At 40.6% G+C, this 27241-nt stretch overlaps 1 protein-coding gene across 2 annotated transcripts in view; it reads left to right on the top strand.

Moving 5' to 3' along the window:
* Window positions 1–25240, top strand: part of Znf606 (zinc finger protein 606) — a 28877-nt gene extending 3637 nt beyond the window's left edge. The window contains exons 5-7 of one of the 2 annotated variants that reach the window (XM_052761365.1): window positions 15043–15169; window positions 15443–15538; window positions 21327–25240. In XM_052761365.1, coding sequence (XP_052617325.1) covers window positions 15043–15169; window positions 15443–15538; window positions 21327–23302 — 2199 coding nt within the window. In that variant the 3' untranslated portion in view covers window positions 23303–25240. Of the gene's footprint in view, window positions 1–15042; window positions 15170–15442; window positions 15539–21326 lie in introns of those variants that run through there. The other variant, XM_052761366.1, reaches the window with a different exon arrangement.
* The last annotated feature ends 2001 nt before the right edge of the window (window positions 25241–27241 follow it).

The raw sequence follows: 27241 nt of genomic DNA, 5'->3' as shown, positions 1-27241 counted from the left end.
GATGGCACTTCTGCTTTTTCTTGAAAGGTCACTGTGTTCCCAAAGGATGAGTGTCTAGGCTTTCCTCAGCCACCTTCGTTGTTGTGGTTCTTAATGTACAGCAGCAAGAGCATAGGTTGAGGATGCAGTCAGTTAGCAGTTCCTGAATGAGGTAGGGGAATCCAGTCAGTTCTCCATGATACAGAGCTTTGCTGTTGCTCTGCCTGTCCACAGAGCTGAGGTACAAACTATGCCATCACTGGTTTGGGAGAGATGAACGATAGCCATTTTGACTGGCAGCCCCTATCCGTTTACCCCCTGTTCTTAACTCATGTACTCAGAACCAGATTCAGGCTGATGTTGTGTAGTATACTCCGTGCTTGCTGTGAGAACAAGAACAGATGAGCCTTTACCCTGAGGACCTAACAGGCTACTTTCCAAGGTGGTTCACTCAGGTAATGACACTTCACAGCTCCCTTGGGGCTACACATGCTCTGTAGGATACAAGAAGCCCAAGACATGGAGGGAAACCCTAAGCCCTCTTGCAGCTCAGTCCACTGATGTCTTGGGAGATGAGACAGAGTCTGCAGAGAGGTCAGAAGGGGTACAGGATTGTGGAGGCGAAGGTCATCTTGAATAAGTCAAGAGGTAAAAGGAAGGCATCAGATGGGTGCATCCTGATAAGCAGGGGCCTGGCCTGCCTGTTGCTCCACAGGTGTGCTTGAGAGCCGGGGTGTACTGTATGACTGGTGTCTGCACGCAGACTGATTTTAGGTAGGAGAGGCTAGGAAGAACCCAGGTGAGCTTGCATGCCTGCTGCAGAGCTAGGAGCCTCAGACTTGTTGGCACCAGGAGGCACTGTGATCCAGAATGTGGCTGGGAAGGTGTGTGGAGTGGAGAGGCCATGAGAGGCAGGCTGCTGTCAGAGAGCTGCAAGGGAGTCCAGCAGGGGTTTGGGACTACGAGAGCACCTAGGGCAGCTCCTCAGAGGGAGGACAGGAGGACAGTGGTGTTGTGTGGCAGTAGTGCCACTGCTTTACCTTCTTGCCTAGGCTCTTCATCAGAAGCAGCCACTTGTCTTTTTTTTTCTTTTAAAAAATATAATAACTATTGAGACATCTACATACTAGAAAGTTGATCTACATACTTAAAAAGTTGTGTAGTTCACTGGTTTTTAATATAGTCACAGAATGGTGCTTCCAACCTCTAATTCTGGAGCATGTTTATCACCCCAGGAAGAAATCTTTTATCTATTAGTAGTCACTCTCTTTCTCCCTACTTCCAGTCCTGGCAACCACTAATCAGTTTTCCAACTCTGGACTTGCCTCTTCTGGGTATTTAATTTAAATGGAATCATAACATAAGACATTTTGAATCTGTTTCTTTCACTTGGCATATTTTAAGAGTTATTAACTTTAAAAAGCCTTTAAAAATTACATTTATTTATTTTTGTATGTGTGTGGGTATACCCATAGAGGTGTGCTTGAGGATCTGAGGACAACTTTGAAGAGTTGATTGTCTCCTTTCATCACATGGGTCCCAAAGATTGAATTTAGGTTGTCAGGTTGGGTACCAAGTGCCTTTACTCACGGAGCCATCTTACCAACATCTCCCCCTCTTAAAAGATTTATTTATTAATAAAAAAGTTTTTTATTTATGTGTATGGTTGTGTGTCTGTACACTCTGGTCCATTGGTAGAGGAGCCAGTGCTCTTAATTACTGAGCTATTTCCCCAGCCTCTTAAAAATTATTTTTAGAGGGCTGGAGAGGTGGCTCAGAGGTTAAGAGCACTGCCTGCTCTTCCAAAGGTCCTGAGTTCAATTCCCAGCAACCACATGGTGGCTCACATACAACCATCTGTAATACGTAATAAATAAATAAATTAAAAAAATTATTTTGAGAGAGAGAGAGAGAGAGAGAGAGAGAGAGAGAGAGAGAGAGAGAGAGAAAGAGAAAGAGAGAATGCATGTGTGTGTGTACACCCAGGTACCAAAGGATGCCAGTAGAGGGTGTTGAGTCCTTTGTAGCTGGAGTTAAAGGTATCTGTGAGTTTTTGTGAGTTGCCCGATATGGATTCGGTCCTTATGATAGAACAGAAAGTGTATTTAAATGCTAAAGTGTGTTTAAACACTAAGTGTCTTGCCAGCCTCCATGTGTCAGTTCATGTTTCAGAATGCCCTAGAGTTTCTTTTCATGGTTCAGGCACAGTTATTTTTTCTTGTTTTCAGTTTCTTAAATCTTGATTTATTTTTTAAAACTTAGTCAAATTTGCACTTATTCTGTTTACTCCCTGCTATGAAAGGTAGGAAAAAGTAGTTTGAACATTTAGGTCTTTTACTTGTAAGTTAAAATAATGAAGCAATGAAGCAAGCAAAGGTGAGATCCTAAGATTTAAATGTTTGAAAGTAACATCTCTGTTTAACTTTATGCCTTCCCTCAAATTAAAAAGAAAATAATAAAACCTCCTACAGTTTCAAAGCTAACAGGTGAGCTGCAGTGAACATGTGCTGTCACCATATGGCAGTACCGCTGTCCCCAAGAAGCAGAAGGGCCTGGATGGAGTGATGCAGGGTGATGGTTATCTGGCATCAGAACTTTGGGGGCCAAGGCTCACTGCTGTCACAATGTGAACACCATTTTCAGATCCTATAACAAAATCACCTGCAGTGAAGATAGCCTAAGATAGATGGGTCCCGAGTAAGTGTCAGGGGAACAGAGTTAGCTAGAATCAAATGCTACGAAGAAGCCTGAATAATCACTGTGCTGTACTCAATGGTTCTTATGTGAGAGTTTTTGAAAATGACTAGTTATTGCTGAGAAAAATAAAACAATTAAAATAACAATACCTTGTAATGTCTGAAGAGTTGTGATTTCTGAGAACATGCTTCTGACCCCCTTCCCTGGTCATTGCTTTGGAATTCTCCCTGTTGGAAACTTGGACTTGAATTTTGATTGTTTTTGTTTTTGAGATCGGGTCTCACTGTGTAGTCCTGGTTAGCCTGGAACTTGCTATGTTGACCAGACTGACCTTGAACTCAGAGAGATCCCCTGCCTCCCAAGTGCTGGGATTATAGGCATTCATACCTATCATTATGGCCAGCTATGACTTTTTAATTAAGCAAGATCTTGAGGAACGCAGTGGACCTGCTGTCCCCATATGGCTCTTTCCAGGTTAAATAATTACTGAAATAAAGTATTCACCTAGTGAAAATATGAAAAGCTGCCATCTCTCAGCTGAATTCATTCTTGGAAATACATCAGTAAAATTTCATCCAGCCCGACCCTAGATCCTGTTCTTTCAAGGAATAGGGGAAATAATATTAGTGAAATATCCCAGTTTGCTTGAAAATTTCCAGCAAATAGGAAATGCTCTCTGTACTGATCCACTGAGAATTTCTGCATGACAAATATTATGCTTGGCAAACACGAGTGGTGTGTACTAATCATTCATGTGTGAAGGTTGACTTTTTTTTTTTTTCTGCAAAGAGCTTGTGTTAAAATGCTAATAATAGCCAGGGGTGGTAGTACATGCCTATAATCACAGCACTTTGGAGGCAGGAGAACTATGAGTTTGAGGCCCTGTCTTAAAAAAAGTGGTTGGGGCTGGAGACCTGGCTCCATTCTTAAGAGCACTTACTGCTCTTCAGAGTACCTGAGTTTGATTCCCAGCATCAATAATAGGTGGTTCACATCTACATGTGACTTCAGCTCCAGAGCATCTCTGGATTTGGCTGGCACTGGCACACAATGGCATACATTCACACAGGCACACATGTATAAATAAAAAGAAATATTAGTCCCTAAACAACAACAACAACAACAAACAAACACGACTGGCTGGTGAGATGGTTCAGCAGGTGGAGTGCTTGCCATCCAACAATCCTTGGTGGATGGAGAGAACTGACGCCATAAATGTGCCATGGCATATGTCCCCTATCATACACACACAATAATAATAAATTAAAAATGTAAAATAGCCCCAAACAAAATAGAAAGTATTAATAATGAAAGGCCATTTGGGAGGCCTTATGAATGCCACAGCTTCCATGAAGGAGCAAACGAGTTCAGATTATTAGCAGCCTTTCTAGGAAGAAAGCTAAGACCTAGCTTCTCAGCCTTAGGCCCATGGTTTAAATGTGTGGTGAGTGTGTAAACACCCTAGGAAGTGTTTTAGAATGCCTGGGTAGAGGCACATGTTACATACAAAGTAGTATATGCAAGAATCTTTGTAAGAATTTGAGTTAGACATCTCTGCAAGTCTTTCCACCATATGGAAAATATAAGCTGGGTCTGTGAGCATTACCTTTGTTCAGCAGTCTCAACCTAGTGCCTCAGGTAACACTGAACCCTGCATTTCCTCCCTGCTCTTGGTGGTGAGGGCTTCATTGGAAACTGGTACCTACTGCATAGTATCACTTTCAGCTTCTGTGTTTTTCATTTGCAGTTCTAGACTAAAAATGTTTGTCTTCTTACCTATCCCTGAGGTTGGGCCTCCTGTGGTTTTGTGACCCCCCTACATGGTATATTCACCAGGAGGGCTCACTGTCTTTACAGACCTAGTTTGATATTTCTTTTTTAATTCTGGATTGTTTTTTTTTTTGACAAGTTCTGCAATTACAGAACAGAGTAATTCAAATACCATCTCTGAACAAACAGCTCCTGTAGCCGGGTGTGGTAGCACATGCCTCAAATAATGCGACTAGAGAGGCAGAGACAGACAGATCTCTTATGAGTTCAAGGCCAGTCTGGTTTGTATATTGAGCTCCAGGTCAACCAGGGATTTACAGAGAGACCTTGTCTCAAGGATCAAATGAAAAAACAGATCCAGAACAAAAACCCTTCCCCAACAAAACCCAGTAGTTGTTTTACTATATTGGCTTTATTTTCACTCTTTACATAGTCTACAATCTGTCAGAGCAACTGAACATGGATGGATTCCTTGTATACACAGAGTTCATTTTTATATGTAGAATATATAGGCAATACAACCTATAATTCTACAAGTAGCTTTGAAAGATTTTTTTTTTTTTTACATCTTATTTTATGTGTATGGGTGTTCTATCTGCATGCTTGTCTGTGTACCATGTGCATACAATGCCTGTGGAGGCCAGAAGAGGGCAGTGGATCCCCTAAGATGAGTGACATCTGGTTGTGAGCTGCCATGTGGATGCTGGGGATTGAAACCAGGTCCTATGCAACAGCAACCAGTGCTATTAACCCCTGAGCCTTGCCTTCAGCCCTACATGTAGTTTTGAAAAAGCCTACTTGGATAAATTTTTGAGGTCTGTTCTCATTGGTAGACATAAACAGGTCAGGTTGGTTTTTTTTTCTGTACTGTCAGGTACTACCCTTCAGCGAATTGCAGCCTAATTGTTTTATGGATGGGCTTCTAAGCCCTCCACATCTGTCATCCTTGCCATTTTAGCCAAAACTGCCAATGTTTCTGTTATTTCACTTTGTGTACACATGTGACTGCTTGCTTATGTATGACCCTAGAAGTAGAATTTTACTGGGTCTTGGGATTTAGGGTCTATTTTTCTGATGCTAGTGTCTGTCACCATGATGGTCCCCAAATGCTGAAGCCACCAGTTAGCATCCATTCTGGGAGAGAAATATCCATTTTCTTGAATCTTTGCTAACACTTAACATCAAATCTCAATCTCTCTCTCCCTGTGTCTCTCTCTCTCTCTCTCTTTGATTATTGTGAGGTCAAAAAGGTGCATCGCATTACTTTAGTTTGGATGTATTTGATTGTTAGTGAGGCTGGTATTTTTTAGCAGGTATTTTCTTCCCTTTAACCTCATCCTAGATTTCTAGCAACCACCCTTTTCACATGCATCTGGGTCTTGAATATATACATATATATGATAATATGAGTTGCCTTCTGTTTGTCTTGGTATCTTACCAGTTAAAATGATTACTGATATTTTGTCAAATGTACATCTTTGTTTATGGCTGATGGCTTTTCCATCTTTTAAGATATTCCGTATTCTTTTTAAAAGTAGTTCTAATCAGCTGTCTCACTTATCCAGAGGGCCTGATCCAGTTCCATGGGGTCTCCTCAGCTATTGGTTCACAGTTCATGTGTTTCCAATAGTTTGGCTATTTGTCCCTGTGCTTTTTCCAGTCATGGTCTCAATATCTCTTGCTCATATAATCCCCTCTCTCTCTCCCGCCGATTGGACTCCTGTAGCTCCACCTGGGGTTTGGCCGGGGATCACTGCATCTGCTTACATCAGTCACTGGATGAAAGTTCTATTATGACAGTTAGGGTGTTCGGCCATCCGATCACCAGAGTAGGTCAGCTTGGGCTTTCTCTCGACCGTTGCCAGTAGTCTATTGTGGAGGTATCTTTGTGGATTTCTGGGGACCTCTCTAGCACTCTGCTTCTTCCTATTCTCATTGGGTCTTCATTTATCATGGAATCTCTTTCCTTGTTCTCCCACTCTGTTCCTGGTCGAGCTGGGACCTCCCTCTCCCCTAAGCTCTCTTTCCCCCGACCCTTGCCCTCCATTACTCCCCTTCACCTCCAGTTTGCTCATGTAGATCTCATCCATTTCTCTGTTGTTGGACAATCCCTGTGTCTTTCTTAGGGTCCTCTTTACTAGGTAGCCTCCCTGGAGTTGTGAGTAGCAGTCTAGTCATCCTTTGTGTTACATCTAGTATCTACTTATGAGTGAGTACATACCATGTTTGTCTTTCTGAATCTGGGTTACCTCACTCAGGATGATTTTTTTTCTAGATCCATCCATTTGCCTGCAAACCTCATGATGTCATTGTTTTTCTCTGCTGAGTAGTACTCCATTGTGTATATGTACTACATTTTATTTATCCATTCTTCAGTTGAAGGGCATCTAGGTTGTTTCCAGGTTCTGGCTATCACAAATAATGCTGCTATGGACATAGTTGAGCATGTGTCCTTGTGGTATAATGGAGCATTCCTTGGGTATATGCCCAAGAGTGGTATAGCTGGATCTTGGGGGAGATTGATTCCCAATTTTCTAAGAAAGCGCCATATTGATTTCCAAAGTGGCTGTACAAGTTTGTATTCCCACCAACAGTGTAGGAGTGTTCCCCTTGCTCCATATCCTCTCCAACATAAGCTATCTTCAGTGTTTTTGATTTAAGCCATTCTGACGGGTGTAAGATGGTATCTCAGAGTCGTTTTGATTTGCATTTCCCTGATGATTAAGGATGTTGAGCAATTCCTTAAATGTCTTTAAGCCATTTGAGATTCTTCTGTTGAGAATTCTCTGTTTAGCTGTATAGCTCATTTTTTAATTGGACTGTTATTTTGATGTCTAATTTCTTGAGTTCTTTATATATTCTGGATCTCAGCCCTCTGTCAGATGTGGGGTTGGTGAAGATCTTTTCCCATTCTGTAGGCTGTCATTTTGTCTTGTTGACTGTGTCCTTTGCCCTAAGTGAGACAGTTGATTAGCTTGAACTATTTAGGAGGCCCCCAGCCAGTGGGACTGGGACCTGTCCTTAGTGCATGAGCTGGCTTTTTGGAACCTAGGGCCTATGCTGAGGCATTTTGCTCAGCCTTGATATAGGGAGGAGGGGAATGGACCTGCCTCAACTGAATCTACCAGGCTGAGCTGAATCCCCAGGGGAGACCTTGCCTTGGAGGAGGTGGGAATGGGGGGGGTGGATTGGAGGGGAAGGCTTGGGGATGGGAGGAGGGAGGACAGGGGAATCCGTGGCTGATATGTAAAATTAAATTAATTACAAAATAAAAATACAAAAAAGTAGTTCTAGCGCCAGGCGGTGGTGGAACATGTTTTTAATCTCAGCGCTCAGGAGGCAGAGCCAGGCAGATCTCTGTGAGTTCGAGGCCAGCCTGGTCTACAGAGTGAGATCCAGGAGAGGCACCAGGATGACACAGAGAAACCCTGTCTTGAAAAACAAAAACAAAACAAAACAAAAAGTAGTTCTATCCTTTATATTCTTTCTAGAGTCTTCTGCTGGATATTGGGTTTCCTAGATAAACTGTTGTCTGATTTTCTTCCTATGGGTCATATTCTTTGTAGAGTTGGGAGCCCAGGAATCTCTTTCCACCACCACAGAACTCTTTCTATCCATTCATTTCTGTCCTGTCTCTTTTCCACAGTCTTTGAATCCTTTTTTTTCTAAAAAAAAATCTGTCCTGAAGCTTCCTGTTCCATTTTGTATTATAACCGCTCCAGCCTGAGAGCCTGAGAAGAGGCCTTACAGTTGTTTGAAAGCTGGCTCAATCTGCTGTCTGGATTTCTGTCCCCTTGTCCACCCTGTTGTGTCTCTACCTGTATGGCAGATGTTCCTACCTTCTATCTATTGTCACCAAGAAAGGTCTATGGGACTTCTTGAGAGTCTTGCTGGACTACTGCCCCATAGTTTTGCCTCCTGATTGCTGCTTCCTGCTTTCCTGCCAGTTTCACTGGTTCCATGGGCCTATGGGCTAGAATGAGTTACTTAGTTCTGCCTTCAGTTTCCTTAGTGCAAAGTGTCAGGCTTTCCCACCTTCTTTTTCAGACTGAAGATGTTTCCGTTCATTAGTCAGTCTGACAACCTCCCACACTCTTAAGCCTAGGGGGCCTGTGGAAATTTTGCTCAGGTGTCTAAGTGCATTGCTGCTGGTAGTACTACCCACGGGGTAGAGTGGCTGGTCAAGCTGTCCTGAGCATAATAAGCCTTTGCCCCATCTGTTCCCAGGCTGATTTCTCCTGTCTTTGCTTGTAGCCAGATGTTTACTTTGGTCCTGCGGAATCTCTCCCACCTGCGTCCTGTAGCTGCTTGGTCCCACACACAGGCTTATATTATTTTTAAACTATGGCCATGGCAGGCTTCTTGCTAGCTAGCTCTTATATCTTAAATTAACCCACTTCTATAAATCTATACTTTGCCACGTGGCTTGTAGCTTACTGGTATCTTTACATCTTGCTTCTCTTGTTGGCAGCTAAGCAGTATCTCCTTGCCTCTCCTTTTTCTTTCTAGCTGTTTTGATTTCACACCTGCCTCTAAGCTGCCTTGCCATAGGCTGAACAGCTATATTTATCAACCAATCAGAGCAACACATTCACAGCATACAGAAAAACATCCACAGTACTTCCCTCTTTTCTTTTTAATCAAAAAGGAAGGTATTAACTTTAACATAGTAAAATTACATATAATAGAACAGTTATCAAGCAAGAATTACAGTTACAATATTTAGTCTATTTGTATTAGACAAAATTAAAGAAAATATTCTATCATCTGTCTTATATTTGTGGGTCCAAGGTTTCATATCTAACTTATCTCTTATCATAACCAAGGAAAACAATAATTATAACTATTTATTCTTCAACTGCATCAAAGACCTCAGAAGGATATAATATTACTTAAGTAAACAGGAAGAGCATTGTAAGAAACTTCCAAAAATCTAGAATGACAGAGACAACTGTCTGTCTGGATAGTCATCCAAAGTTTCTCTGCAATATTGAGGCATCCATATTCAGCCTACAGGCCTAGAGTCTCTCAGTCGCTTTTTCTGTGTCTTGTAGACTCTATGGCAGTCTCCTCTGTGAAGCAGGAACCTGAAGGACCATTTTGCCTTGCAAAATTCAGTAGTCACCTTCCTATGGGTCCTGCATGTCCAGTTGATAAAACATTTTGTTGAGCAGTCAAGGCAAGAACGGTTTCTTCTCCAAATGATTATTTTTGCCAAAAAGAAGATAAACTCCGTATGTAGTGTCTTTGATGCCCATCTTTCTCTTGGAAGTAAATTGTTGCTGCCAGGAATAGATGTGTCTCATTGTCCAGAAAGTCTTAAGTGGGCTGCCATTTTGTCCTATTGATGGTGTTACAGAAGCTTTTCAGTTTGATGGAGTCCCAGATATTAATTGTTGATCTTATTGCCTATGCTACCAGTGTTCTGTTCGGGAAGAAGTCTCCTATGCCAATTCATTCAAGACTATTCCCCACCTTCTTTTCTATCAGGTTCAGTGTATCTGGATTTATGTTGAAGTCTTTGATCCACTTGTATTTGAATTTTGTGCAGGGTGATAGATATGGATCTATTTGCATTCTTTTCCATGCCATCTAGTTAGACCAGCATCATTTGTTGAAGAGGCTTTCTTCCATTGTATATTTCTGGCTTCTTTATCAATAATCAGATGTCTATAGGTGTGTGGATTTACGTCTGGGTCTTTGATTCAATTCTATTGATTAGTGTATCTTTTTATGTCAATACCATGTGTTTCTTATTACTATAGCTCTATACTAGAACTTGAAATTAGGGATGGTGATACCTCTGGAAGTACAGCAAGTGCTGTTAATCACTCAACCCTTTCTTCAGCCCCCTAATTAAAACAAACAAATGAACAAAAAAACAACCAAAGATCTTTAAGTAGAAAAATAGAACATAAACTGAGGATTACCTTTCTGTTGTTGCTACAGCAGATTAATATAAGCTTAGGTGCTTAGAACAATTTTATTCCCTTGTTTTGAACTCAGAAGTCTACAACAGGCCTACATAGTTGGAAGTACTACCATAAATAAGCCTGTAACCTCGGCACTAGGGGAGGTGGAGGCAAGAATATCAAGAATTGAAGACCAGCATCAGTTACCCACTGATTGAGTTTGAGGCTAGCCTGAGCTACATAAGATCCTGTTTGAAAAAGACTAAAAACAAACTCTGCAAACCAAACAAGACATCACCACCACCAATTATCCAGAATGCAGGGCTGTGATCTTTATGGAGGCTCCAGGAGAGGTTTTTTCCCCCTGCATTCTTTGACTTGAATCCTCCCTTTCTTGGACAGTGAAGGCAGTACTGGGAATTTAGCCTACAGCTTTGTGCGTGTTAGGCAAGCACTCCATCACCAAGTAGCATCTTTACCCTTCTCCTTTCTTAAAACCAATCTTTCCCACTTCTGTTTCCATCATTACGTTTTGGTCTTCCTACCTCTTCCTTCTTCATATGTATGACCTTCTGATTACAATGGATCCACCCAGACAGTACAGGTTACTCTTGTCTCAGCATCTTTACCTTAGTTACATATGTAAGTCCTTCTGTTGTTAGGGTAACAGAGGGCTAGGATGTGGACATCCTTCTGCTCCTATTCTGCCTTCCATATACACTCATGTTCATCACCTTCAGCAACATCTGGCTTTCAGTTTCTGCCTTTGACTTGTTCTAACATAGCCTTTTTGTTAAGCTGTAACATTTAAAAAACAAATCTCAGAATTGTATGATATACCTGTATTTCTAGGTATTTGTTTTAGGATATAATTAACAGTACCTTTATCTCACAGCACACCAGCAAATGTTACCTAATGCTCAGTTTACATCCCATTTTTTTTTTCTCACTGGTCCCCACCTTATCATAGTTTTGTAGTTGGTAAAATTAGGGTCAAAACAAGGCACTCACGTTGCTTATAGTTTTAATCTGAAGAATCTGGATTTCCCTGGCTTCTTACTTTGCCTGATTTTGCTTTCATGACGTCAGTTAAGTGTCATCTCTTCAGTCCTAGGTAGTTGGAGTAGAGGCCTAAGTAGATTCATTTGGCATTTTTAAGAATGCTTCTTGAGTGCTGTTTAGTCCCTCGTGTGTGTGTGTGGGTGTGTGTGTGTGTGTGTGTGTGTGTGTGTGTGTGTGTGTGTGTAAAGAGCTTTTGGGAATTGGTTCTTTGCCTCCACCCCATGGGTCATAGGAACAAGCTTGTAGGCTTAGTGGTAAAAACCTTTACTTGCTGAGTCATTTCACCAACATTGTGTTTGTTTGTTGATTTTTAAATAAAAATTACTTCATTGTAATGACCTCACAAAAACATCACACAATATTTAAATAAGCACTCGCCCAGTCCCAAACTCTCTATATTCTAATGAATAGTTAGAATAGCTATCCTGAAGCAGTAGAGCTTTGCTAAGGGTAAAAGATGCCTTATGTTTGAGATAGGTTCTCTCACTGTCTGGGGCTTGCTGATAGGTTAGGCTAGCTGGCCAATTAGCTCCAGGGATCTGTCTATCTCTGAATCTCCAGTGCTAGGTGTTGTCACACTGATATCCTTGTTACACATCTCTCAGTCTTCTATCATGTGTGATTCGGTGGTTATTGATAGTTGTCACCAATGGCCACTGTTTTATTAACAGGGTTTGTGAAACCCTCTAATGATTTAATTTGTTTATGTCTAATTATTAGACATTCTTCTGTTCACTTTTGAACATATTTAAAGGGGTAGGAGGTGAATTTGTGGGAGCCTACAGGGTTGACAGTTGCTAGGGTGTGGGTGTTGACTTTGTTAATTATGTTGAAGCTATTTTGGAAGACGCTCCTCCTCCACCCTGCTGGAGACCAGCTTTGGTGGGTTCAGATCCCAAAGAGAAGATGTGGAGTCAGCAAGGGTTGGGGGTGAGGATGGATATAGACACAATCTGGGGGTGAATTGGGATGACTGCCCAAGTGTTTATTGAAAAAAGGTTACTCCTTTTATACTCAGTAGTTCAGCCATAGGCAAGACTGAAAGCAGACTCAATGATTCAGGGATAGAAAGTGGCCATTAACTTCATTACAGCATTTTTCCTGAGACAAAAGCAATAAGTTCAGCAAGTATCTAAATGCCTGTTATTCTCAAAGGTTCAGTAACTCCACTAGGACCCCTCTTACATCAATGGAAGGGCCACAAGTTCTTCCTGCCAGAGATAAGAAGAATGACTGCTTTTAGCAAGCAGGAACTTTTCTCAAGCCACTAGGGAATGGAGGCCTTTATCCAAATGTGTGACCTTGGAAAAAGGACTTCTGGGGACCGGACACTCAACTACAATTTAAGAGCAATTTTCATCCAATTTAAGAGCAATTTTCATCCCTCAAGGGATATGATGAAACGTGAACACTGTATTGTTCCCTAATTGCCTTCCATGTGTCTTAGTATTATTCTATGGGCCTATTCTCCCCATACACTCCCCAAAGGGAAGGCCCTGATGTCTTACTCTTTTCCCATTATAATGTACCATCCTGGTTTTTCTATGCTTACTAACTTCCGATGAAAAAACAAAAGGTTTCTTTATTCAAGCCAAGCCCAGGCAGGGACTTTGTCTAACACTCCAAGCCCTTACAGTGAGTGGAGGAGGAAGCCTTGAGCACTCATTACGAGGAGTTTATATAGGAAAAGTTTACATGCAGTGGGTTGCATATCTCAGGATTGGACGAGGGGCTTAGGGGTGAGATAGTTCTTTGAAGTTACTGGCTGAACTGTAAGTGTGAAATTACTGATGGCTGACAGGATGCAGGGTATCTATAGAGACATAAATTTTTACTCCCTATGTCCTGTTTTGCTGAGTCCAGGATATATACATTTAGGTTTATTGTTCCAGCCCTATTTTCACATGAGTTTAATCTCCGGTCAGCTCTAAATTACTGGTTAGCTTTTAGATTCATTTATAGATCAGCAGATACCTTCAGATGGGGGCTGACTCTCAAGAGGGCTACTGATTTTACCTTTCAGGGTCAGGTGTGTCCAGTTAGTAAATCTCCAATTTTCCCATTCCTGGTCTAATCAGGAGGGCACAGTGGGGATATCTGGTATAGAGTCATCACACTATGTGGTTTCATGGTGGTGGGGAATTTTTTTCCAAAAAATTATTTTGTTTAAGGAGACTGCCATTGTATACTTTTTCATCCTTCAAAGCCCACACAAGATTTCCCAAAGGAAAAGGCATAAGGGAACTTGTAGTGGGTAGCCATTCCAGCTTTGATCTGGAAGTTCCAAACCCCATTGAGACTTCGGCAACTGTCACGCCTACAAGGCGGGGCGAAAGGAGGCGCCTGGGGACCCGAGATCTGGATCGGCGGGCGCTCTCTCTGTTGCGGGACCCTGGACTGGAGAGGTGTACCAAGCAGAGCTCCAGAGAACACCGCTGGACTGCGATACACCTTCCCCAGACTCCGCGACCTACCTATCCCTTAATTTGTAAGTTACGCCATTAAATAAATCTCCTTTTAACTACGTGGAGTGGCCTTAATAATTTCACCAATAGGAACTGTCATAACACATAATGAGAATCATTAAAAATGAAAGTTAAAAGGTGCTAGAGAGTTGTGGTCTGCAATGCCGAAATGCTGGAATTTTGTCACACAGCAATGCTCACCATGTGGTCCACACCAGCACTCCACAGGGGTTAGGTTGTATGAGACAGACAAGGCTGGAAGCCCTAGGGTAGTAAGCATGGCCTCTCAGCTTGTCCCTGTTATGACTATGTTAAAGTTCATTGTGCTTAGATTTTGACACTTCTCTGTCATTTTGTAGAAACAACAGGATCTTTGAAGGAAATAGATTTGGAAAGATCAGCAGCAAGAAAAGTAGAGAAATTAACGTTGTCACCAAGGTTGGGGAGGGTTTCTGAGGAGGTATGGTATGTTCAGTATTTTTAGGTGCTTCCTGTTGGAAAGGTGGAGGCAGAAATCCACATTCAGGCTTCTCAGTCTCAGAGTAGCAGGGATCTTGGTGAGAGCTTGCTGAAAAGATGATTCGTCAGTTTATGTTCACCATCCCTAGATTGTCAGTATAGATCAGCAGCAGTCATGGGCTACAGTAAGACTGAATGTGTCAGGGTGTCTGCAGGAGTTGAGTTTTGAGGTTATAAGGAAGTCTGCACCAGAATCAGACGAGAGTTGGGTTTTGAGGGATAAGGCAGTCTTTGCAACAGAATCAAGTTTTTGTGTTAAGACAGTCATCTTATGAAGATAGAATAAATGCAGTTCTGTTGGTTGGAGTAAAAAAAAAAAAGTCAATATATTGAAGAATAGGCAGCAAGGGCTAGCTTAGATTAGAGGTTTATAAGATCAGGGTTTTTTGAGACAGGGCTTTTCTGTGTAGTTTTGGTGCCTGTCCTAGATCTTGCTCTGTAGAACTCACAGAGATCCCCCTGCCTCTGCTTCGTGAGTGTTGGGATTAAAGTGAGTCACCACATCTTAGAATCTTGATAACATCTAGTAAGTCCTTTATATCTTGTCTCTTTCCTCAAAGGCTGTCAGCCTCATTCCATCCCTAGAAAATTTGGAAAGGTTTGCCCTAGGCTGAGAAGGATCATATATGCTCTTTTAGGAACCAGTAACTTTCAAGGATGTGGCTGTGGCCTTCACCCAAGAAGAATGGGGGCAGCTAGACATTGTTCAGAGGACTCTGTACCGTGACGTGATGCTGGAGACCTATGGACACCTACTCTCTGTGGGTAAGGCAGAAACTACTCAAATAAATACAGCTATTTCCTCTGCAATGTCTTCAGCTATAATGTGAAAGTAGTATGTTGTGTCTCTAAAGAGCTGAGATGATCTTGAACTTTAAGATTCAGAGATAAAATTCCTAATACTTATGAAATACAAAGGGAGAAGGATATGCATATTCCACTTAAGTGAGCAGTTACAGGAGGAAGAGGCAAGGGGAGATTTCTTTGGCAACTCCAAAGCTTTGTCACCAAAATTACGTGTTTTTCCTCCATCTGTAGGGAATCAGATTGCTAAGCCTGAAGTCATCTCCCTGTTGGAACAAGGAGAAGAGCCATGGTCAGTAGAGCAAGCATATCCTCAAAGCACTTGTCCAGGTGAGGTGAAGCCTGGGCATTGAATGAGGAACTTTTCTTGAAGTTCTGCTTTTTGATAAATGGGCTAAGGGTAGAGGAGTTCTCTTCTAATACTTCCAGAATCTCCTCTAGGGAGCTTTCTTTCTACTTCCTTTTTTCCTTCTTCCTCCTCCTTCTCCTTCTTTTCCTTTCTATCTTCTCTTCCTTCTCTTCCCTTCTCTTCTGTCCCCTCCCCTTCTCTCCCCTCCTCTCCCTTCCTTTCCCTTCCCTCCCCTTCCCTCCTCTCCCCTCCCCTCTCCTCTTCTCCCCTCCCTTGATTGAGAGTAGAGCCTCTCTCATAAGGTTGCAGTTGTGTGCTGAATTTCCCTCCCTTTCTGTCTGCTTTGTGCTTGGTGTTCATATTTGCTATACTTTCTCTAAGATAAGTTTTCATTTATTTACCTACTTAAAAATTTGCTTTTTCATTTTCCAAATTGTAGTCTATGGCTTCAAACACTTAGAAAAACAACAAATAAACAAAAATAGTTTTGGAATATTAGCCAATGTATTCACATGATTAAAAAAGTCAAAGCTACATTAAAATGTTTAAGTTGAAGTTTCATGTATACTACTGTTCTTTACCTACATTACTATTACTTCCCAATACAGATAATCATTTACTCTTTTTTTCCTCTTTTACCAAGTTTTTGTTGTTGTTGTTATTGTCTTAGTGGTTATGCTGAGGATTACAATTAACATCTCTATAATAACCTTACCTGGATTAATACTACTAAAATCTTGTTAATATTAAAAAAATTCTGCTTTTGTATAGCTTGGCTTATTACATATTTATGCATTTTATGTTATCAGCACACATTTGTAATTAATGATGTTTTATTTTTTTCATTTTCAATTGTTAGAATTCTTAAAATTTTAAATTGTATTTATTTGTGTGGGGGTGGGGTGGGGTGGGAGTAGGTGAGTACCCATGTGGAGGTCAGAAGATGATTTGCAGGGTCAGTGTTTTCCTTCTCTCATACGAATGTTTCAAGTTGTCAGGTTTGGTAGCAGGTATCACTGAGCCATCTTTCTAGTGCTGTTTTATCTTTAAAATCAGATAAAGAGATGTTATAAAGAAAAAATGTAATTTTGCTGAGTGTGGTGTCACACGCCTTTAATTCTGAGCACTTGGGAGGCAGAGGCAGGTGGATGTCTGTGAGTATAAGGGCACCTGCTCTACATAGTGAGTTTCAGGACAGCCAGGACTACATAGGGGGGAACTCTGTCTCCATAAAACAGGAAAAAAGAAAAAAAATGTGATTTTGCTGTCGTGTTACTATGTAATTTCATTATTAGTGTTCTTTGAGGTATTTCTGATTTTTTTCCATGTCAGACTAAGGAGCTTCTTTTAACATTTTTTTAAAAATTATTTTTATTTTTAATTTTGTGCATGTGTGTGTGCATGTATGCACTATCACAAGTGAGTCCAGGTGCCCAGAGTTATAGGTGGTTTTGAGCTATCTGACTTGTGTGATAGAAACTGAACTTGGGTCATCTGCAAGAGCAGTGTATTTTCTGAACTGATGAACCATTCCTTCAGCCCCTGTTAGCATTTCTTTCCTGCTTGCTTAAAAATATTTTCCTTTTTTACGGGTATATGTGTGTGTGCCTCATGTATATGCATTGCAAAACTCCGTAGAGGTCAGAAGAGGGTATTTCATTCCCTGGAACTGTAGTTATAGATGGTTGTGAGCTAGGAATTGAACCTGGATCTTCTGCAAGAGTAGTAAGTGCTCTCACCTGTGAACCACCAGCTTCTGTTAGCATTTCTTGTGGGGCAGGTTTGTTAGCAACAAATTCCAAGGTTTTATCTGGGAATCACTTGATAATTTTAATGGGTATAAAGTTCATGGTTGACTGAATTTCTCATTTTAGCTTCCATAGTTTCTAAAGAGTAATAAGTTGTAATATTATGGAGGATTGCCTGTGTGAAGAGTTGCTTGTCTTTTGTTGCCTCCTGTGGATTCTTTTTTTGATTTTGACAGTTTAATTAATTATGTATATTCATGTGACCTAAGTTGTCATGCTATTTTTAATTAATTAATTTATTTTACATCCAGTCACAGTTTCCCCTCCCTCCTCTCCTCTAAGTCCCTCCCTCCTCTATCCTCCCCACCCCCACCCCCATCTACTCCTCTGTTTCTGTTCAGGAAAGGGCAGGTCTGCCATGACTATCAAGAAAACATGGTATATCAAGTTGCAGTGAGACTAAGCACCTCCCCATGTATTAAGGCTGGGCAAGGTGGTCCAGTATGAGAAGCAGGGTCCCAAAAGCCAGTAAGAGTCCAACACAGAGTGCCTAGATCAGTTCCACACAAGCTCTGTGGTTGTCAGTTCAGTCTCTGTGAGCCCCTGTGAGCCCAGGTTAGATGATTCTGTGAGTTTTCTTGTGGTGTCCTTGATCCCCCTGGCTCCTACAATCCTTTCTTCCCCTCTTCTGCAGGATTTCCTGAGCTCTGCCTAATGTTGGTCTGTGGGTCTGCATCTCTTTCCATAAGTTGCTGGATGAAGCCTGTCTGATGACAGTTGGACTAAGCACCAATCCATGTGTATAGCAGAACATTGTTAGGCATCATTATATTGACATTTCCCCCTCCAGTCATGCTTGGTTCTACCCAAGTCTCTTGGTCATCCAGTCTGTGGATCCTGGTGCTCCAAGCGGTGTCAGGTGTGGGTTTACTCTCTGGGCATCATTTTTAGGCTAGACTAATCATTGGTTGGCCACTCTCTCAATCTTTATGCCACCCTTACCCCAGCACATTCGATAGTCAGGACAGACTGTAGATTGAAGGTTATGTAGCTGGGTTGGTTTCCCACTCCCTCCTCCTGATGTCTTGCCTGGTCATAGAAGATGGCCAGTGGGCTATGTATGTGTTATTGCTAGGAGTCTTAGTTGTAGTCATCCTTGTAGATTCCTGTGAGATTCCCTTGTACCAGGTTTTCACTTGACCCTGAAATGCACCCCCTCTTTCAGTACTCTTCCCTCCTTCCCAACCTGATTGCTCATGTTTCCATCCTCACCTGTCCATAGTCCATTCAAAATCTCTTCTGTTTCCCCTTCCCAGGGAGATCCAGGCACCTCGCCTCCCACAAACCCTCTTTGTTATCTAGTCTCTGAGTCTCTGGATTGTGGCATAGTTATCCTTTATTTTACAGCTATATCCACTTATGAATGAGTACATACCATGCTTGTCTTTCTAGGTTTGGGTTACTTCATTCAGGATGATTTTTTTTCTAATTCCATCCATTTTCCCTTCAAATTTCCTGGTGTCCTTGTTTTTTAACATCTGAATAGTACATCATTGTGTAAATGTACCACACGTTCTTTATTCATTCCTCAGTTGAGGGACATCGAGGTTATCCAGCTATTACAATAAAGCTACTATGAACATAGTTGAGCAAATGTCCTTGTGGTATGATTGAGCATCCTTTGGGTATATACCCAAGAGTGGTATAGCTAGATCTTGTGATAGATTGATCCCGTTTTCTAAAAAACTGTCACAATGATTTCCAAAGTGGCTGTATAAGTTTGCATTCCAACCAGCAATGGAGGAGTGTTCCCCTTACTCCACATCCTTTCCAGCATGAGCTGTCATTGTGTTTTTGATCTTAGCCATTCTGACAGGTGTAAGATGGAATTTCAGAGTCATTTTGATCTGCATTTCCCTGATAGCCAAGGATGTTGAATATCTCCTTAAGTGTTTGTCAACCATTTGAGATTCTTCTGTTGAGAATTCCCTATTTAGATCTGTACTCCATTTTTTAATTGGATTATTTGGTTTGTTGAGTTCTTTATGTATTTTTGGAAATTAGCCCTCTGTCAAATGTGGAGTTGGTGAAGATATTTTCCCATTCTGTAAACTTCTGCTTTGTCCTATTGATGGTGTCCTTCGCCTTACAGAAACTTCAGTTTCATGGGGTTCCATTGATTAAATGTTGATCTTAGTGTCTGCACTATTGGTGTACTGTTCAGGAAGTTGTCTCTGAGATGGCTCAGCCATTAAAGTCTAGGCTCACAACCAAAAAATTTGTCACTATTAAAGCCTCTATGAGCATGTTGTTACTCAGTTTTTCCTTTCTATTATTCTGGGTATTATATTGTTGGTCGCACTGGTATGTTCTACCTCAGTTTTCTGCCAGAATTGTTAGGATATGTGTTTCCCCTATTTGGCAAATCAAAGACAAGAACCCCAGCCAGATAAGACAATGGTTTTTCTGGGTTGCTGACTTCTAGAACTATAAGATAATAAATCTGTGTTATGTAACTCACTAAGTATGTGATAACTTATTATAATAGTAGTACAAAATTAATACAGATTCTGTTGATTATTGGATTGATAACCCAGCCATGATGACACATTGCTGATCTCATACGCATGCACGCATACACACACACACACATACACACACACACACACAATTTGGCAGGCATTTTGCTGGATTCAGAAATTGACATTCAGTCATCACAAAAGTCTGCTTAGGATTAGTGGTAGAGCTAGCATTTAAATACAGATGTTCAAACTTCAACTCACTGTGCTGTTTTTCTAGTCCATTTCTTTTGTCACTGCTCTAAAAATGATTCTCTAGTGGTCACAGGAATTACTTCTCTAGGAGAATCTTTAAACTGTGATAAGATTTCCCTTTGAGCTGCTAAGTCTTATGTGTTTAAATCTTGACTGGACTTTGGAGCAACAGTTATTGTCATAGTAGTTTATTATAAATAACATCCTGGCTTGAAATCTTTTGTTGATACTTTACTTTCTTATAACCTTCTACCAATACCAAGATGGGAAGCAGGAAGACATTATAATACAGAAGTAAATTGTAACTATTTAATGAATTAAATATTACTTGCCAAAGATCTCCTGCATGCTTATTTATTAAGCCCTTTCTTTCTTCCTTCCTTCCTTCTTTCCTTCCTTCCTTCCTTCCTTCCTTCCTTCCTTCCTTCCTTCCTTCCTTCCTTCCTTCCTTCCTTCCATGTTCTTTTGTCAGGGGTATCCAGGGCTGCCATTGATTGACTAGGATGGCTTATAGGATTTGAAACTCACTACATCATGGTTATGGTTTATTACAGTAAAAAGAATAGAAAGCAATATCATAGAGTCCAGAGGAAGCCAAATATAAGTTCCTGCTGATATTTTCACAATGGAGTTATATATTTCTAGCAAGAAATTGTGATGATCTGTAAAGTTGTCTACTAGGAACCATGTCTATTAGGACATGGTTGAGCTTAAGCCAGTGTTCTTACTGGAGGTTGATCATATAGGCAGTAGTACCATATGACTGAGATTCCCCAGACTTCAGATCCCTAGAGAGAAAGCACATCTTCACTAGAAATCACATTAGTTACAAGCTATCTAGAGAAATTGGTAAAGTTTATTTCAAGGCCCTGAGCATGAAAAGGTATAATAACATTTACAATGTTTCATATTATCAATTCTCAGGAGATGGCTAAGGCTGAGCCATGAAGCAAGCCAGTTTGGTAATGTGCATGGCTTGAGTAGCTCAGCCCTTCATAGTTAATTTTTTCCTGTAAATGTTCCTTTTCATGTAAAAATACTCAGTGATTTTAGTAGTGTTATTATACACTTTGTTTTGTAGTTATCAATTTTTTACTTTTGACTATTCTCTTACGAAATTTTTCTGGCTTACATGTCTGTACTTGAAAATGAAATATACTCTAGCCTTTTCTATAGTATGAATAATGAATTTCACCAGTGAATCTTGAGGTCTTTATGCACTCACAGCTCCCCTGCTTCTGTTTCAGAGTGGATGAGAAATGTTGAAAGCAAAGCATTGGTTCCAGCACAGAGCGTTTTCGAGGAAGGACAATCCAATGGAATGGCATTACAAAGATATATATGGGATGACCCTTGGCTCTCCAGGCTAGGAATTTTGGGATGCAAAGACCAATTAGAAATGTATCACATGAACCAGAGTACAGGTATGAGGCAAATGGTCTTCATGCAAAAACAAGTACTTTCTCAACGAGGTTCTGAATTCTGTGATCTTGGCACAGAGTACAGCCAAAGCTTAAACTTGGTTCCATCTCAGAGAGTTCCTCAATTAGAACATTTCTATAAACCTGATGCACATCTTGAAAGTTGGAGATGTAATTCAGCCATAATGTATGCAGATAAAGTTACCTGTGTAAATAATGATTATGACAAAGCCTTCTGCCAGTCTCTTCAGCCTGTTTACCCTGTCGGAATGCAAACTGGAGATCATCTGTTCAAATGTACTGATGCTGTGAAGTCTTTCAATCATATTATACATTTTGGCGATCATAAAGCAGTACATACAGGAGAAAAACTCTATGAATATAAGGAATGCCATCAAATCTTTAACCAGAGCCCATCAGTTACTGAACACCCAAGACTTCAAATTGGAGGAAACCAGTATGACTATAAAGAGTATGAGAATATCTTTTACTTCTCATCTTTTATGGAACATCAAAAAATTGGTAGTGTAGAAAAAGCATATAAATACAATGAATGGGAGAAAGTCTTTGGGTATGACTCATTACTTGCCCAACATACAAGCTCTTATACTGCAGAGAAGCCCTATGAGTATAACAAATGTGGAGCATCTTTTATTTGGAGCTCTTACCTTATTCAGCATAAGAAAACTCATACTGGAGAGAAACCCTATGAATGTGAGAAATGTGGAAAAGTTTTTAGGAATCGCTCAGCCCTTACTAAACATGAACGGACTCACACTGGAATAAAACCCTATGAATGTAACAAATGTGGGAAAGCCTTCAGTTGGAATTCTCATCTTATTGTACACACAAGAATCCATACAGGAGAAAAACCTTATGTTTGTAATGAATGTGGGAAATCTTTCAACTGGAACTCCCATCTTATTGGACATCAGAGAACTCATACTGGAGAGAAACCTTTTGAGTGTACTGAATGTGGGAAGTCTTTTAGCTGGAGTTCCCATCTTATTGCCCATATGCGAATGCATACTGGAGAGAAACCCTTTAAATGTGATGAATGTGAAAAAGCTTTTAGGGATTATTCAGCCCTTAGTAAACATGAAAGAACTCACTCTGGAGCAAAACCATATAAATGTACTGAGTGTGGAAAGTCCTTCAGTTGGAGTTCCCATCTTATTGCTCACCAGAGAACTCACACGGGAGAGAAACCTTATAACTGTCAAGAATGTGGCAAAGCTTTCAGAGAACGCTCAGCCCTTACTAAACATGAAATTATTCATTCTGGAATTAAGCCCTATGAATGTAATAAATGTGGGAAATCTTGTAGCCAGATGGCTCATCTTGTTAGGCATCAAAGGACTCATACTGGAGAAAAACCCTATGAATGCAATAAATGTGGAAAATCCTTTAGTCAGAGCTGTCACCTTGTTGCCCACCGGAGAATTCACACTGGTGAGAAACCCTATAAATGTAATCAGTGTGAAAGGTCCTTTAATTGTAGCTCTCACCTCATTGCACACCGGAGAACTCATACTGGAGAGAAACCATACAGGTGTAATGAATGTGGGAAGGCATTTAATGAGAGTTCTTCCCTTATTGTACACTTGAGAAACCATACTGGAGAGAAACCCTACAAATGTAATCACTGTGAAAAAGCTTTCTGTAAGAATTCTTCTCTGATTATCCATCAGAGAATGCATAGTGGAGAGAAACGCTTTATATGCAGTCAGTGTGGAAGAGCCTTTAGTGGTCATTCAGCCTTACTTCAGCATCAGAGAAATCATAGTGAAGAGAAATTGTAACTGAGTTAGTCAGAGACATTTCTTTTACTGTGTTTAATAACATACAATAAAAACACAACATTGGGAGGGAAAAAAAAAGCCTATAAGTATTACCAACAAGGAAAATTTTCACTAAGAATTCAGTAAGATTGTCTTTATTATTATACAACAGGAAATCTCTTCCTGGAAGAAACCTTATGAGTGACATGAGTGAAAAGACTAGGGAAAACCTTTCGGCAGTTGTGTAGCCCCTATGCAGTGTCAGGGAATTATAGATAAAAGCTCTTAAGCTTCTTATATGGCCCGCAAGGAATCCATATTTGAGGAACATGATTGGGGGAATGAGGCATTCTAACAAGAGTTCTTATTTGTAGATCAGTGTGCATTATTAAGGGCAAAGTCTTATGCCAAGAATAGTGTTTTGACTGGAAAGATACTGCCTAGAATGTTAGATGGAAAGCTTTACATTAACATTTTGTGCATAATTATAGAAACAGGGAGGGTCTAGGTGCTCTTTAAGGGATAGAATGTGGAATAGTAAATCTGAATCTAAGAAAAAACTAGTGCAGTATTGAGTGGAATATTTACTGTTGATCAAGGTTAACCTCTTAGAAAAGATTAGTAAAGGAGATCACTAATGATAGAAGATAGAAAGGCTGTTGCCTAGAAGTATGAGACTGAGTTTTGAAACAGAGAGTATATAGCTAATAATCTAGTGTGTCAGTGTCCATTGGCACTTATCAATGAATTGTTGGGCAGTTAGTTTATAATTCTTTTAGGCAATCACTATAAATTATAATTGTGGACACTGGCAATGTATGTAACAGAATGAACAACCATAAGAAGGACACAATTGTATATAAACATCTATTGTAACATCTAAAAAAGTATGTTTGGAGAAAGACCTCTTAGATTATGGAGAAATTAATCCAGTTAATTTGTTTTTTTATTTATTTAGTTTAGTTTTTGTTTTTGTTTTACAAATACATAAGCACTTAAAATGTGCTAGGCTTCATTTTAAATGTTTTTAAAAAAGATTAACTTGTTCAATTCCCTTAATTCTATAAAGTAGGCATTGTTGCTATCCCAGTTTTACAAATGGAGAAGTAGAAGCAGAGATATTGAGCAACTTACCCAAGGGACACATTTAGTAAGGAGTACAGTTGAGATTGTTTGACTCTAGAGTTTGTGTTTTTAACCACTGTGTTTTCTCACTCACTTTTGTTCAGTGTTTTTATAAAGATTTAATAATAAAATTCAAGAAAATCTTAAGTAATGAAAAGTGAAGTTTCCTGGTTCCTGTATCCTGAGGGATTTTCGCTGACATGTGAACCCAGATTTCTTTGGAATATGAACAACTCTGAGGACATGGGACACCACTGGATCCTGGGTTCCATAGAATTCCATGGCTCACAGCTTTGAGGGTTACAGACAACAGGGCATTGTGAACTTGAGTAACTGTAAGGACTGTCCCATGTGGGTTCAGAAATTCTCCTGATAAAGCAGAAGCAAGGCTATTTGTTCTTTGACATGTTGGAAATTAGCGCCCATTAGGACACCAGTTTTCAAGGTACCCTCTGAGTTCATTGTTAGCCTTTTCCTTATCTTCTCTATATGAAAAGATTGCTTGATAGGAGGGAGGATTCAGGAAGAGAGTTCTGTCTGAGTCCATCACCGGTAGTGAGGAAGTTCCTTTAAAGGAGAAAAGGAGCAAACGGAATTCAACGACTCAGGCAAGGATCATTTCTGGATATGCTTCAAAGGTATTGGGTAGAAATTTGTGGCACATAAGATTCATCTAGCCCTCAAGGGTCCAGGACTTCCTAGTGGTGAGAAGTAGTGTTAAAATTCTGTGTTCACTTCTGACTCTTACAGCTTCAGGCAACTTGGGATGTAACATTTAGTGCCCTCCTTTGCAGGGTTTGATAGTCTCTTAATAAATATTATAGGAAAAAGTAACTGATGACTTTTATTGTGATTTTTGCAATGACTCTTGGAGAAAATAGTAATATGGCCTATGTAAGAGAGTGAAAAAAAATGTATTTAGAATCATACTGTCAAAATGATATTAATCTTGCATTTTAATATCCCAAAGAAGCCCCATTTCTCAGATTTCTAGATTCCCAAGGAGTTCCATATATTGTATGCAACAGTCCATAAGCACTCTGGCATCTTATTTTATAACCTTATTAGCAAGCAGTATTATCTCATAAAAGTGTTTTTAAATGGGCCTTCCATGGTGAGTCTATACTAGGAGTCGAAAGAAAGTTCTAAGGCTAAGGGTGTAGTACAGGATGGAGGGCTTGCTTAGCTTTTGCAGGTGCAAGGTCTAGGTTTTAATCTCCAGTACCTCCTTCAAAGTTCCAGACTACTGTCCCACTTCCTGGAAGGATTCTCTGTCACTTCTTACGTATGCTTACGTGACACTGGAGCGTCAGGACTATTAGTGGTAGTTTGTCCAGCACTCCTAGGATCCCTTTTATTATATTGATGCCAGATTATTTATATATGGTTCAGATCATTGCCTTCTGACTTGTCTCCCCTTCCTCCCCAACTCAAACCTGCCCAGTCCACTTCCATTCAGTTATGTGAATTGCTGCTTCAATTTCCTACCTACAGGTCTCAACTGTGCCCATTGTGTCCTGTCCAAGGTGACTGCTTTTTTCCTCCTCTTCCTTTCCCTCATGTAGACTGCTCTCTGTCCCTTCCCTCTAAAACACAGGTTTGACTGATTGTTTCTAGCTATAGTCTTACACTTTGGGCTTATCATCTGCAAATCTTAATGTGTTCTTTTCTGCCTCTGCATCTACATTATTTTGTATCACACTTATTTCTGATTCTAACACATTTTGATAAATCTATGTTCTGATCTTGAAGTTCTAGTGGCTGCCACTGATATTTATGCCCTCCATCTCCCACAGTGCCTTCATTGTCGTTCTGGGAACCCTCTACCTTGTGCTGAAATATCCCTTACTGTTCTCATTGACTGTTGTGTTAGCATCCCATTGATGTGACAAAATACCCAAGGAAAAGGCAGGCAGGTTTATGTTGGCTGATGGTTTCAGTGTATGGTCACTTGAGACTCAAGGTGTCATTTGATAAAAACCTGAACATTTGACTCCCACTGGATGCTGTGCTGTAGAGGTGGTAAAAGTGAGGTGAGCCTCCGGGGAAGAATGAGGAAGGTAGGGATAGAGAAACGAGATGAAGGGCTTGGCAGCAAAAGAGAATGAGGAACAGGTGGACAGGGAAGGCCGAGTCGTGTGGGGACTCGACCATCCTTGAACACAGTTCACCTGGAGTGATTCCTTCACGAGTTTCTTCCTCCCAGCACCACCTTTGCCCCCTTCCCCACTGGACTCTGTTGGTCCCTGCTTTCCCACCACAGTCACTCCAGCTAGACTCAAGTATTTCAGCAATAACACTTCACAAGGTGGTTTTTCATCAGTGTCGGGACAGATAAGACTTTTCCTCTCATCTGATCAGCTGAGCCAGAGCACCTACTAGGTGCATATGTTGTGAGACATGGAACATAGTCATCATTAAATATCGTCCTTGCCATGGAAAACTTGGTAAAGGAAATACTAAATGTGAAAAGGTGAGTGATGCCACCAAGCCTGATGACTTGAGTTCGGTATCTGGGATTGGTATGGTGGAAGAAGAATTGACTCACACAGGTTGTCCTGACTTTCAAATATATGCAGACATACCAATTCAAAAATTAAAGGTAAGTAATGAGTTCTCTGAAGGGAAATACAATGAATAGTGTATATTAAAGATACAGCACCAGGGACAGGAGAGAAGCGTTCACATGGAGAAAGATGAGATTCTATAGGATGACTGACTAGGCAAGAAAGGAGTTGGCAGAGCTGGTGAAGTGGAAACTGGTAGCAACTGGTGGCCTTGCACATATGACACAAAAGGCTGGCATCATTCATGGGGGCAGAATATTAGTAAGGA

This window comes from Peromyscus californicus, unplaced genomic scaffold (genome assembly GCF_007827085.1).
Source record: "Peromyscus californicus insignis strain IS unplaced genomic scaffold, ASM782708v3 Scaffold_4__1_contigs__length_199733344, whole genome shotgun sequence".
Classification (NCBI taxonomy): domain Eukaryota; kingdom Metazoa; phylum Chordata; class Mammalia; order Rodentia; family Cricetidae; genus Peromyscus; species Peromyscus californicus.
The sequence above is the reverse complement of the archived record's forward strand: the minus strand, read 5'-3'. Positions and strand labels throughout refer to the sequence as shown.